Source organism: Cinclus cinclus, chromosome 8, assembly GCF_963662255.1.
Source record: "Cinclus cinclus chromosome 8, bCinCin1.1, whole genome shotgun sequence".
In the NCBI taxonomy this organism is placed as follows: Eukaryota; Metazoa; Chordata; class Aves; order Passeriformes; family Cinclidae; genus Cinclus; species Cinclus cinclus.
The window spans coordinates 24,689,238-24,702,837 of record NC_085053.1 but is presented as its reverse complement, the minus strand read 5'-3'; the positions used below and the strand labels follow the sequence as shown (position 1 = coordinate 24,702,837).

General features: G+C 35.6%; 1 protein-coding gene across 1 annotated transcript in view; it reads left to right on the top strand.

Moving 5' to 3' along the window:
- FAF1 (Fas associated factor 1) overlaps positions 1–13,600 on the top strand; it is a 153,992-nt gene that overhangs the window by 69,556 nt on the left and 70,836 nt on the right. Inside the window, exon 8 of the mRNA XM_062497347.1 lies at positions 9,619–9,705. Within this exon, the coding sequence (XP_062353331.1) occupies positions 9,619–9,705 (87 nt within the window). The remainder of the gene's footprint in view (positions 1–9,618; positions 9,706–13,600) is intronic.

The window sequence follows — 13,600 nt, the reverse complement described above, 5'->3', positions numbered from 1 at the left end:
ACTTCAGATACTATCAGCAGTTTTATTTTGTTAGTAGAAGTGTTTAAGGCATTTTCAAATAAATTTGTAAAATTGTTTTGGCAGTAAGTCTTTGTTGTTTGATCTCTTTTAACCCTAATCACATCTTCCTTTCAATCTCTAATGTCACAGCTAACTCACACTCTTAATTCTTTCATACCCTGTTTCAAACTCATGCTTGTGAGCTGCTAATTTTTTTTTTTAAATACTCATGTCTCTTGCCCCAATTTCTTAAGAATGTGTTTTCCCTTCTTCTTCTTCTATAGGAATTTGTTTCTTCTTTTAACCTTCTATTAAAAAAATCAAAGGGTCATGCAGTTTAAAGTTCAGAGGGGATTATCACAATTAGGTCTCCTAGGCACTACAAGCAATGAATAATAATAATTATGTGAGCTGAACCTTTGCACAGTGCAGGCCATATAGCAGCATCCAGGAACTTCAGCATCAACTTTAGAAGATTGTACCTTGCATTTAGCCAAAATGCTTCTCTAGAAGGATAGCTGATTTCAGGGATTTAGAGATAGATGTCAGCAAAGGGGTTTCTTTATTTTAAAGAATTAAAACATGCATGTATGCTGTCAGAAAACTGAGGAATTGACAACTAAACCCACATTTCAAAGATAGCCAGACAGCTGTATATAGAATTTTAATGCAGTGTATAATACAATATTATGAATGTACTGAACATTTTCCACGTGCTGCAGCTCATGAAAAGGCTTATCCAAAGCAGTGGCAAAAAGTAGTATCTGGTAGCTTGAAGAGAGCTCAGATTAATTCTCAAAATTGTCTGGACAGGAAGCTGAGTTTGGAAAATATCTTGCTTAGTATTTGAGGGAACATCTCATGTGCTTGGGGCACCCATCTTTTTAGATTATGTTGTAGGTACGTATGCACACACACACACACAGATGTGTATTGCATGAGGCAATCAGAAGTTCACACATCAGAAGATTCAGTGAAGTTTAGTTGTAGTCTTGCTTTTATTTTCTGTTCCAAAATTTGCAGGTTTTAACCAAAATTATACTAGTATTACCTAATGAGCCATTTTATTGTAGGTTATAATGGTAAGATACACACTTGGCACAGATCCTTTAGAAAGAGTCAAATTGCATCCAAGAAGGGTTGGTTTAAAAGAGATTTAAAATATGAGCTCAAATTAATAAAATAGGGGATAATGAAGTATGAATAATTGTCAAATCTATGAAAGTAATTTATTCATAGTATTACTTCTGCTGCTGAAAGTCCCAAACACTTCTTTGCAAGAACTTACTAAACGTAATGAGTCTTAAATGTTATTACACTTGCTTAATTTTTAAATAACCTGCTCATTCACAAACTGGTTGAACTTCTGATAACTCCTGGTTGACAAAAATTTCACAAATTACTTGAATAGGTTTTACAGCTCAGAAATACAGTTGCCCAAAGAGGCTGTGAAGTGAGTAAGTGATGTCATGGAAGGTCACAGCTGTAGAACAACAGGACAAAGCACAGCCAGCTAACTCAGGAAAAAACAGTTTATTTTCTGAACTTAGGACATTTAAAGTTTGCCAGTAGTATTTCACAAAAGTTACTTGGAGTAGCTGTAGTCATCTAGCGTTGGTATAAATGAAATGGAATTAATTGGGGTTTTTTTTATTTTCTTTGGTGACGCATTATGATGGATGTAACTCTTGGGGAATGAAGCTGTAAGTGCTTGGCTGGGGAGTAAAGAATCCACATGCTTTTCTGGAGGTGGTGCTAGTAACTCATATTTAGTGCCTTCTTTTCCTAAATAAGATGTTTTTACTAAACATCCCTCTGTTAAGGTTACTGTCTGCTTACAGATTCTTTCTTCTGAACATTTTCCTTCCTCTCCCATTTAAAAACACATAATAGCCAAGTAATACATTAACTGCAATTACTTACCTTAATCTGTCAAAGCAGTTACCAGTTTTTCCTTGCCTCATCTCTCAAAATGAATTTAGTGTTTATATTAAAATATTCATTTAATCCCTAGATACATGAAGTTTTTACTCCACCTTTATAACCATGAGAAGCAAAATTCATGCACTTCAAACTCTCTTCTAAATACTGAAATGAAAGAATTGGAAGCATCAGAAAAATATATTTGCTCATGCTTAATATTATATAATCTTGGCTTGAACTCTTATTAGCAAAATGTCACCAAAAAATTGCACATTATTTTCCAGATCTGAGTTAATCTGAAAAATTTCACCAAGCTTTTAATGAAGATATTGGCCCAGTATTGAGTGCTATAGTACAGTGCACCCATTTCTGATGTAGTTTAAACCAGGTTTATTGAGCTTCAAACACTGCTCCATGCACTTCAAAGTTGGATGCATTAATGACATTTCTGTCCATGAGATAGGTTTAATTTTAGCAAAATGGTGTGCAAAAACTTGGCATAAAATTGTCTGTTGGTTTTGTGTGTGTGTGTTGTAACTCTGATGAATTCTGCTTTGTATGGGGCTGATGTACAGTGGACATTCAGGTTCTCTTAGGGCCCTTTGGGATGGCCTGAAATTGCATATTGCTTTTAATTAGAAAATGGAACAGTCCTGAGAGAAAAGAGAATCCTACTTTCATGAGCTATGTATGTTTTGGTGCTTTTATTTGTTTCAGTTTTACTTGACATAATGGAATAAGCAAGTAATGTATTTTAGACATTGAATTAAAATCAGTTATGTTAGAATAGAATGCATTTCCATTTCTATTCTGCATTAGACAAGAAGCATGGTTTCAAAGCTTTAGCCTACTAAGTGGGAAAGCTTAATAAATGCAGACCAGAATATATTCAGAGATATTAAAAGCAAAAATAGTAATTTAAAGGAAGAGATATGGAATAAAAAATTAATTAGAAAATGTATTTTAGTAAAACACACAGTGGAGTTGCTGTGCATTTTATAAAAGTGCTGAATCATGACTGACTTTTGGTTGATAGGCTTGGGCAGGTGAGGTTTTCCTTTGCATTCAGTATAGATTTTAAATATTTACATTGGAAGTGTATTTTTTCCTTTAGATTACAGCAGAGTGAATTGAATATGTGTTAATGTAAATAGCATAGTGAGTCTTCCTTAGAGAGTTTCAGTGGTATAAAATCTGCAAGGAGCAGATGCTGTTATTTAAAAATACCCAATCCTGACATCTTAATTCATTAATTGGAGGCATTCTGTAATTTAAACTTCAGTCAGCTGCTAGAGGGAGAGGCAGGCTATCATTTGATGTCTTTAGAATTGCAGTATTATTTCTAAAGTAAAACTTACACTAAAATTAAAATTTGATTATTTAAATAGGCTTTGTTTTTTTATATTTTAGTGTAATTTATTACACTAAATTTATTTAATTTATTTAGTGTATTATGTGTTGGAAATATAAGAACATAAGCAAAATTGTGACTGGAGCAGAATTGGAACCTTTCCATTAAATGAGTCTTGGATAAAGTAACCTGAAATTTTGGTTTGGGTGTTAGTGGTGGCTCACACAGTGCACTGCATTACTATATGTGAATATATCCTCCCAGTGGGTAGGTGGCTAAAAATTACTTTTAAAGTTAAGAAATTCAATTTCTCCTTTGGCTCGTGATATCCTTTTCCTGATAAAATGCAAAATCCTTTTTCTCTGCTATGAGAGCATTTAAAATACAGATTTCTTGTTTTGGTTTGTCATTTTCCCTCCTAACTTCTTCAGTTTGTATTTTGTGTTTTTCTGTTCCTGTGGACCAAATATATTGCAATAGCTTGTGGCAGAGGTGCTGATTCAGAAATTCTTTGTCTCTAGTTTGGCATCTCTGTATTTGAGTAATTCCTGTTAGTCCACAATTAACTGAAATCACCCTTTTATCTAACCATCATTTCCTCATTGGTGTTGATAACATCATTATCTTTTCAAATTCATCCTAATATCATCTTTGATGCTTCTCTGTGCTTAGAAAACTTGCTTGATTCTGCCCCTGCTTCCCATCTATTCCTGCCACATTCCCAGTGCTCTTTGCTGTATGTTGGAATTTGGCTGGCAGATATGTTAAAAGCTTTCACCTCTAATCTTTAAGCCTGTCACTTTAGCTGGGTTTGCCTCCTTTCTTTCCATCTTTCTTCACCAAAATGCTTCTGCTTACTTTGGAGTTCTTCCTGGCGCTGCCCCATCCATATTGTTTCTGTCCTCTAAAAATTTTGTTTCCTTGTCTTGACTTCTCTGTTACAGTGTCAAAGTCAAGATTTCTGCTGTACCATCAGTGCCCCATGCAACCTTGGACTGTCTGCATGTGATCTCATTTCCCTGCGTCCCCCAACCCACATTCCACATTCCTCACAGTCCTCTGACTTTATTGCTCCTTTTGTCTGTCTTTCATGCACTCATTTTTGCACTGTCTTTCATGCTGCCTATGTGCCTGGAACAGTCTTTAGCATCTCAGCCAATTTACAGCTTTGCATAAATTATATTTAATAATAAGACTAACAAAAGTTCATTATGTACATTATTTCACTTAACTTTGTACCTGCATAAGTGGAAAACAGCCTGAGGGAAACTACTGTTAAACTTGGTTGTGATTTGTTGTGATTCAAAGATACAGATTCAGGCATGACACTTTTTTGATGATTCAGTATAAACTTAATTTTTTAAATCATTTAGTAAGTGTTATATCTTTGTTTTTTGCAAGTAGGTTTCTGATTTTTCTAATTCAGAGATGAGAAAATAGCTACTTATTCCTGCTAAGTGCAATCCCCAGAATATTGCTGCCATCGCAGTACCTGGTACAGACTTCTTGCCCTGTGGTACATTTTGCTTCACTTTATTCTTACTAATATGAATGTGACAGGACTTTGAGTGTTAACTTTGCTTCATCTCTGCAAACATAGTGTATCTTTTGTGTTTAACCTTACTTTCAAAGCAATGTTGTTAATCTGTTTAAAAAAAAACTAGTGAAAGATAAGCAGGTAACACTCTGACTCTATCTGGGAAGTTTCCTGAGTGTGTTAGCTACTTTGACATACTGGTTTTCTTAAAATATTAGAAGTTGTTAAATATATTTACTCCTTTCTAAAACCAGTGAAAATGAGCTGAAGGGAAAACTCACATGGTATAACTGCAAGTCAGGGCATTATGCAGGAATTATTTATTATTTTCCAAGTAAGACTGCATCTGAAATGTATGGGCTATTTTTTTCTTTTTTCTGTTCAAATGGTTGTATTGATACTGTTTACTGCTGAGTAGTGAAACCAAATAGATGTGCCTTTAATTTGTTTTTAAAGATCTCTTATATTCTGGAGATGATGATCTGAAGGGTGGCTGCCATAGTAATGTACCAGTCACCATGGCATTTGAACATTATGAAAAGACATTCTGGGCTGCACAAAGACAATGCCACCAATTCATATTTCAAATTGATCAAAAGTGTGGGACCAAAAAGTTTGCCAATAAATGTAGCTCAGTGGATGGCACTGCAATTTATAAAGTTTGCTTTACACAATAAATATTTCGGTCCTCCTCTCAATGCCAAGTGAATTTATAAGTAAAATCCTTAACACAGACTTTGTCCATTTACTGTGCTAACTTTTTCCAGTTGCATGAAGAGTGTGGCTGTAGATTCTTATTGGTCTAGTGAAGGAGCAGTTCACAGTTCTGCTTTATATGAATCTTTAGAACACTTTCCTCCTCTTGGAGTTTTTCACTTTAAACTGAAACTTAGTCAATAAGAAAAGGAGTTTTCTATACTAAAATAGTAAATATCGTAATCTCTAAAACATTTTACAGTCCGCTTTTGTAATAGTGTTCTAATTATCAAAGAAACCAAAAATCAAATCATTATTTAAAAGCAAGCTTATTTTATCTTAAATAATTGATTGTGGCTTGTTGTTTGAAAGAGGACTGCTTTGGCATGAATTCCAAATCCAGTTATGATCTTAACTCAAGCAGTTTGTTTAATCAAACATTACTCTAATCAGTCTTACATGGTCCCCTACCCAGCCAGGCCTGCCTATAACAACTGGTTTATTCTGCGACGAGTTGCTCAACAGATGTCATTGTGGTAGAATAATGCAGCAGAATACTTGTGCGTTGGCTAAAATTACTTCAACTTTGATCACTTTTGTCCAGCACATCAGTCTGGCATTGTGCTTTATACCAACATAACACTTTACCCCGAGCATGCCTTTCAAGCTTAGAATAGCAGAGGAATGTTATTGAATTCAGTGCAGTTACAGATGAGTTAATGAAAGAAGGGAAATACTGTTTTTTTCATAATGCCTTTCTGTTGTACTTTGGAATTAAAAGGGAATTTGAGGAATGTGACTTCCGAGTTATTTTTTTTTACTTCTGAAGGCTTTTTGAAAACAATATTATGTAGTCCTATTGATCCCATGTTTCTGTAAATAAGTCTCACTTGTTATTTAAAAGTAGTGCCCTTTAGAGTTTTATATAGTGAAAAGAATATTAGTTCTGGTGTGTAGCTGGAAAATAAATATTTCACAGGGACGGTTTATTCTGGTTTTTAATGCAAGAAAACTAAACCACCAAGAGCTGTGTTCTGGTGATTCTACACAGGTCAGGATTGTTACATTTTGGGTTGTTGTGGGGTCAGTATTTCTTTAAAAAGCCATCAAGGACCCTATGAGGAAGCACTGAAGTGAAATCCACTTGAATTGCTAATAGATACTTCAGTGTTCTGTGTCTTAAAGACTGGGTGTTCTTGTTTCAATTTTTTAAGCTAAAATACTGTTTTTAAATTGAAGCATAGTTCCCAGGTCAGTCTCCCTGCAAAACCTCCTGAACAAAACCAATATTAACATAAAGGTTATCATGTGTACATGTAATTTACCAGTTTTAGGAAAAAATGGAGAGGTATCTTAATGATTCCAAAACATACAGAATGCAAAGCTGAGCTGAAAATCCAAACTCAGCTTGTTATAATACTGAAATATCCAGGCAAGACACCCGCATGGTCTCACTTTTGTTCTTTAGTGAGATACAGACTCTAGAGTTGGAAGTATTGTATCTTACTCTTGGAGAATAAGTTAAAGCTCTTCTTTCCCACTCACCTGTGCAGAATATTTATATTCAGAAAGCTTTGGACTGATAGTGTTGAAATTATTATCTGCACAGCCTATGTGTTAAATCGGTCCAGAAATGTGAGACAGTGCTTCACAGTTTTCCCTAAGGGGCACTTTATTAGCATGAAATAACTGCAAGTACAAAAAATAATGAGAAAGAGCAACCATAATTGAATGGAAGATCTGAAAATACAGGAAGAGCACTGTACTTTGTGTTGGGTCTCAATATGCCCTGGATTTTCTCAGGTTTGGGTATTTGTTGACAACCTTGTGACTGTGACATGAAGAATCTTGTGAAGAATGTGGCCCAAATCAACATTTGTGAGGAAGACTATGTTTAGAAATCCCTGCCTTGTCCCTCACCCTCCTTTGGTTCTTCACAGTGATTGGAACAATTGTTTCACTGCTTAATGTGTGCACATGTATTCTTCATCCATTTATTGCTGTGCAGAATTTAAAAGGATGCATGGAGTATTTGTCTCTAAAGATGATCCAGGAAAAGAATTTTGGTGCTATTTCATTATGCAAAAATATTTTAGATGAAAATCTGTTGCCAGATGTTTCATATAGATCCTGTACTGAAAACAAATTACAAATTGTAGAGGGAGCATATGTACTTTCCATATGTTTATATTACTTTACCATGGAGTCAAACCTCAACAATGCTTCCGTGCTGAAGATATGTCAAGTACTGATTAATAGGTAGCATCAGATGATATAAAATTCCTCTCTTAGTGTATTATCTTCCTAAGAATGGCAGTGTGGAATTGTCTTTCATCCATTTCTGGAATATGAAACCTTAAAATGGATTATGTTAGCATTTACCATTTTGGCAAATTTCAGCTTTCTTTCTGATTATTGCAAACTCTTTTGCTGTTCAGAAAACATCATTAACTCAGGGTAAGTGCACTAGACTGCAGGCAAGGTACTAGCTCAAAGATTTTCTGCTGACAGCTATAATATAATAAATCTAATTTTTTTCAGTTCATGGAATTTTTAGTAATTCTCATAGCAGAAGTTACAGCACAGTTAATTTCTGTTTGTTTCCTGTTGACAAGTGAACAAGTGAAAATCTAAAGAAGGCATCAGAGGACAGTTTTTTTGGGGTAGCCTTGTCATTTGCTTTGAGTCAAATATTATCCATCTGCATATTCTCTATCTGCCTTAATATCTTTTGGTTTAATGAGTTCTTGTGTTTGTTAGTGTTGGAATGTGCAGCCCTCTTGCAACCAAGACCAGGATGCAGAACTTGTGACTTGCTCAGATATTTTTGCCTAGAGAATGGTCATACAAAGTATTATTTAAAAGTATTGAAACTTATTTTTATCTCTTTGAGAATGTTTTTCTGGATGCAGTAGAGGTTGTTGGGATCTGTCTAGACCTTTGCAAGTGTGGGAGGACCTTGTATTCCCATGTAGCAGTTTTATGAAAGGCAAACATGAAAATAAAGCAGTTTGGATGGGGCTCTGAGCAACCTGCTGTAGTAGAAAGTGTCTCTGCCCAGGGCAGGGGTTTGGAATGGGAAGATCTTTAAAGTTCCTTCCAACCCAGATCATTCTGTAATTCCTGTGAAAAGCCACCATGACTCACTGGAACATTTTATTGTTCACACTTATGGTCCTGCTGGGCAATATTTACATTGTTTGTGCAGTCTTTATGTTCAGATGTAAGACATTATTCAGAATTTTAGATACTACTGTCTATCATAAGTACCAAGATCCATCTTTCTCTGATTTAAGTAATTGTTTATCACAAAATCTCTGAGAAAACTTGTCTGCTTTTCTATCTGTGGTAATGTTTTCATGAAAATAGTTTTGTAACTCCAGTATTTTTTAGTATTCTTCCTTTATTCAAAATGTTCAACTTTTTCTCCTTTTTTCCCCTCCCTCCCTCCCTCCCTTCCTTCTTTTAACCATCATGTGAGATGATTAACAGTAGCAAATTCTAATTTAATAGCATGAGAAAAGAGTTGATGTAAAAATTTGTTACTTATAATTTTGTTAATAAATATTTGAAATGTGTTGTTTTCATTGAAAATGTCCTTATTAATTTTTCAGGTTTAATATGCTAATCTTTATTTTTGGATCCCTTTTAAGAAACTTATGCGGAACTCATTGTATTTCTTATTTGATAAGATTTTCACCCAATATTTTCAGGTGAAAATTAACTAGCAAAACATGCAGCAGAATTTTTGTTAACTGCCTTCTGCTTCTCTTAACTTTTTCATTACTTTATAATACTATTTACTTGGAAATTTTGTGTTATGATATTTTTTTTTTTACATTGAAGATGGTGAAGTAATAAGGAACCATTTTGAATAGTAATTTTTGGATCTTAATTCTTTTTTCTTCAATGCAGTTTTTTCAGTTGCTTTCAGCTGTGTGAACCTGCTGACCACGTCTGAATCTAAGAGCGTTGAAGGAATGGGTTTTACAATAACCAGAAAAAATAGAAAGCTTGGGGTTGTGATGAAAACAATGCCATTTGGCTGCCTTTTTTAGAGCAAAATCTGATTTATTTTTAGGGCAAATTCTGATTTTAATTTTTTTTCCAGGTGAAGCGGAATGTGTATGACCTGACCAGTATCCCTGTCCGTCACCAGCTGTGGGAAGGTTGGCCTTCTTCTGCCACAGATGACTCAGTGAGTTCCTATGCTTCTCTTCTCATTCCTTCCTAGAAAAGGCTGATTTTTACATGGATTATTGATTGGAATCAGTGGCATTTACAGTCTCATATGCAGTACCTTAATGTTACTCGCATTCCGAGTTTTGTCGTGGAAGATACAAATGGTCAAGATTTGGATGACTGGAGCTCAGGGAAATGGTTCCTGAGTGTCAGATTCAGTGCACGTTTCACACGAAAAGGAGACTTTCTAGACTGAAGCAAAGCTGTGCAGCATTTGGGAAGCTGAAGTTTACTGAGCGATTGAACTTCAGGCAAAAAAAGGCTGATTTTTATGTATGCTCTGAGTGCACATCTAGGTATTTTTCACAGTGCATTACCTCACCCAGTTTGTGCTCAAGCCTCTGCCTGGCTTCAGAGCAGGAGTTGTTCCTGCTGAAATCAGTGAGGGGTCACCACTGGTGACAGAATCCACTGACTCAGAATTGCCCACAAATTCATGAAATTGTGGGACTTACCTGCAGTATCCCATTAAATATTAGACTTTCTTCCTTGTGTGCTTGTCCTTTGCATGGTGTGTTTACATGGTGTTTTACATCATATCTTTCAGTTTTGCTCAGGTAATTTTCTTCTGCTAGTATGTTCCCAGTGCCAGCTAGTGAGGTCTGCCTTTCTTTAGAAAAAACCCCAACCAATCCACTAAATACCTAAAAGGGTGAAATAATTATGTAGTTATGTTGTATGTAGATTTTGTGACCTGAGAAAAATGTAGAAAAATTAACTCTTCTATTGAATGCTCTACAATGTGAAAAATGGATTTGGAGTTTGCTTTCTTACACATTACCATTATCTGCTGTGTATTACTTTCCTGTCCATTTCTGTTTTCTTCTAAAGCGAGAATTGCTGTTTGAATATGACTGCTCCTTTTTTTGCTCTGGGTAAAGGATTTATGCCAATTAAAAAAAAAAAACAAAAGGCAAAAGCTGTCTGAATTTTCAATGTACTTGTAAAATATATCTGTGGTGGTGTTTGCAGAAACAGTAGGTTTGAGGAAGGTGGGTAAATCCCAGTCCATGTATTCGAGGGCATATCTGAGCTGATAGATGTAAGGTCTGAAATAACAGAATGGTGTCATGTGGTAATTACAGGCTTTGAGATGTGGATCCATTTTAACATTTTATTAGTTTACATTAGCCCAAAAAAGAATTGGAAACTCAACACTTTTAATCTGTTTTCCCACAGCTGTTAGGTTTTTACATATTTTTCCCCTCCTTTTCTTTTGAGTAGGATACCTCACATATGTAAAACTCATGAATCTGCTTTAAGTCTTTTTTTTTAAAGTGACATTGTTGCAGGTGAATTTTTCCCCTTTTCATCTTTAATGAAACTGGTGAATGTTGAGTCATCTGCTCTGAAGCAGACAAGTCCTCAAAGCTCACTGATGGAGTCTGGTGGAGCTGGAATTTGTCAGCTGTGTAAACAGATTTGAGTGTGTTGCCAACAAAAATACAATTAATTTCTGTCTAAAATTAGAGGCCCTGGCTTACTATTTATAAAGATTTAATGATGGCAATGACTATCTATGCTCCTGTGATCTGAACTTTTTTTTTTCCCAAATTAGAACTGTTCGCTAATGATTACTTTAGTAATTAATGATGATCTCTTGAGTTCAGTGGCAAATTTTTAAGATCACTTTTTCCATCATGAGTTTTTAATTTGCTGTTTTGTAGGGTACTCCACTGCAATTAAGGAGTTAAAGAAAGACTTGATTAAAATACTTTTTCATTTGCATGTTATGCAGCATAAGAAATACTTTGTAATACCACAGGAGGTTTTTTCAGTGCAGTTCTCGTTAACCTTTGGCTTAGCAAACAGGACAACTAAATAGACTTGGCATAATTGGATTCCTGTATCATCTTGAGTCTCTTATGAACCTGCCAGACTACATACAGTCTTCTGACATTATCAGGAAATTTGGTGGAGTCAATAGTAATTTAAAACATTGTTGCTTCATCTCCCTTCAGAGTTAAGATATGTTCTCTGCTAGTGCTACCTAATGGAATATGGGTTACTGTATGAATTGTCAATAACTCTTTCAGATCCTTTAGCACACTTTCACCAGGGAGATGGGTATCAAAACCTCCCCAGGCAGGAGAATGTTTTTGTGCTCTGACAGTTTGATTGTGGGAAACAAGGTGTACACAGACCGTGCAAATCTCGCTTCGCCGTTCGGCAGCAACAAGTTTTAGCTTTTATTGAGTCTGAATAACTTTAATGCCACAAATTATATCTGTTCTGCTCGTTAAAGTTCAAAGTAAATGTATGAGTTTTAACTCATTCTTTTTAAATACATTTATGTAAAAGCTAAATATATTCAAAATGTTAACTTATCTATTTTTGCACATATAGCATCCAGTGATACAGTGAAGTCTTGAAAATAATCCTGGAAAATTAAAAAACGTAATTATAATTTACTTTAAATACATTCACAATATGTTCTCAATTTTTATTTTGTATTTTGTAACAATCTTAGCGTTGCAGAGTTTGTAAGATGAGAGCCATGCCAGGATAATTTAGTAAAATTTCTGAAACTTATTCTATTTTTTTTTTTGTTGCTCTATTGGCCACAATTCTAGACTTTCACTGGTAATTATCACTAGTGTCGAGTGGAATGAGCAATTTTCAAATATGTGTTCACTGTGAAAAAAGCCCTGCAGATCATTTGTAGGTGATGTTTTAATTTCAGTTTTTACATGGAAGAATTGTGATTATATGTATGGGTGACTTTTTGGGTGTTAGTTTCACATGTGTATGTTTGAGGTAAAAAACTCTTTTTCCCCTATGAGGTCACTGGGTTTTGATTTATTTCAGTAGAATGAGTTGTTGTCTGTGATGTTTCAGTGGTTTTTTGGTAGCATAGAACAGCACCCAACAGAGGAAGAAGGAGAAACGTTGCTTTCTTGCTGCTTTTTGTTGTTGATATTTAAGCTGCAGGTTTTTTTTCTTAATTGGTTTATTGTTTTAAGTCATTTCAGCGCAGCAGTGAGAAATACTGCTTCTTTGTAAGTAACGACAGTGAGCTTGTCAAAATGGAACATATTTCTGCATCAAAAACATGTAAAAGTTCTAGGGTGAGGTTTGAGGAGGGGAAAGAGGAGAGAGACAAAGCCAGAAATGAAGTGCCCAGTGTTGTAACTGAGCCCTGGGACACGGATCCCATCCGGGGGAACTCGGCGTCCAACCTTCCGCCGCTGCCGGCAGCGCTTTGCTCCCAACGCAGCGCGGATGGTCGAGACCTTGAATCCTCATTTCACATCAAGGGACTCCACTCCTTCATGGTGCAGGTGAGCCATTGGATATTTGCTCGGGCAGCAGTACGTGTACTCTGACAAGTTGCTCAGCTGTGGTGCTGAGCAGTCACGTTTCGGGCAGGACAGATGTGGTGCCACTGACGCGTTGAGGGTCTGCATCATCCCTTGAGAGCACAACCACCTTTATACCCTGTGAACAGGATCCCCTTCCCTTCTCTGGTGGCCGTAGCAGATGTGGTTGACATTCCTTGGCTGAATTTAATAGAGAATTCTGGGCTATAAAAAAATTCTCAAATGTGTATGGATAATCTAATTAGCATTGCTTGTTATATTTAGCTATTTCATTGCTAAATACTAAGCATGGCGTCTGCACAAATAGAAATTAAGAATGCTGATAAATAAGGTTCTGGTACAAAGTGAAACCATGTATGACACCTTTTGGCTGATCTCCAGGTTTTTGAAGAGGTTCAGTATTAAGCATCTGAGTAATTAGTATTTGGGAGTATATATTTCTTTCCCTTTCCAGGTCTTAACAGTTCTTAACAGAAAGTTCATTACCACATGCTGTCATTGTGATATGAAAACAAGTTGTGAGGTTTACAT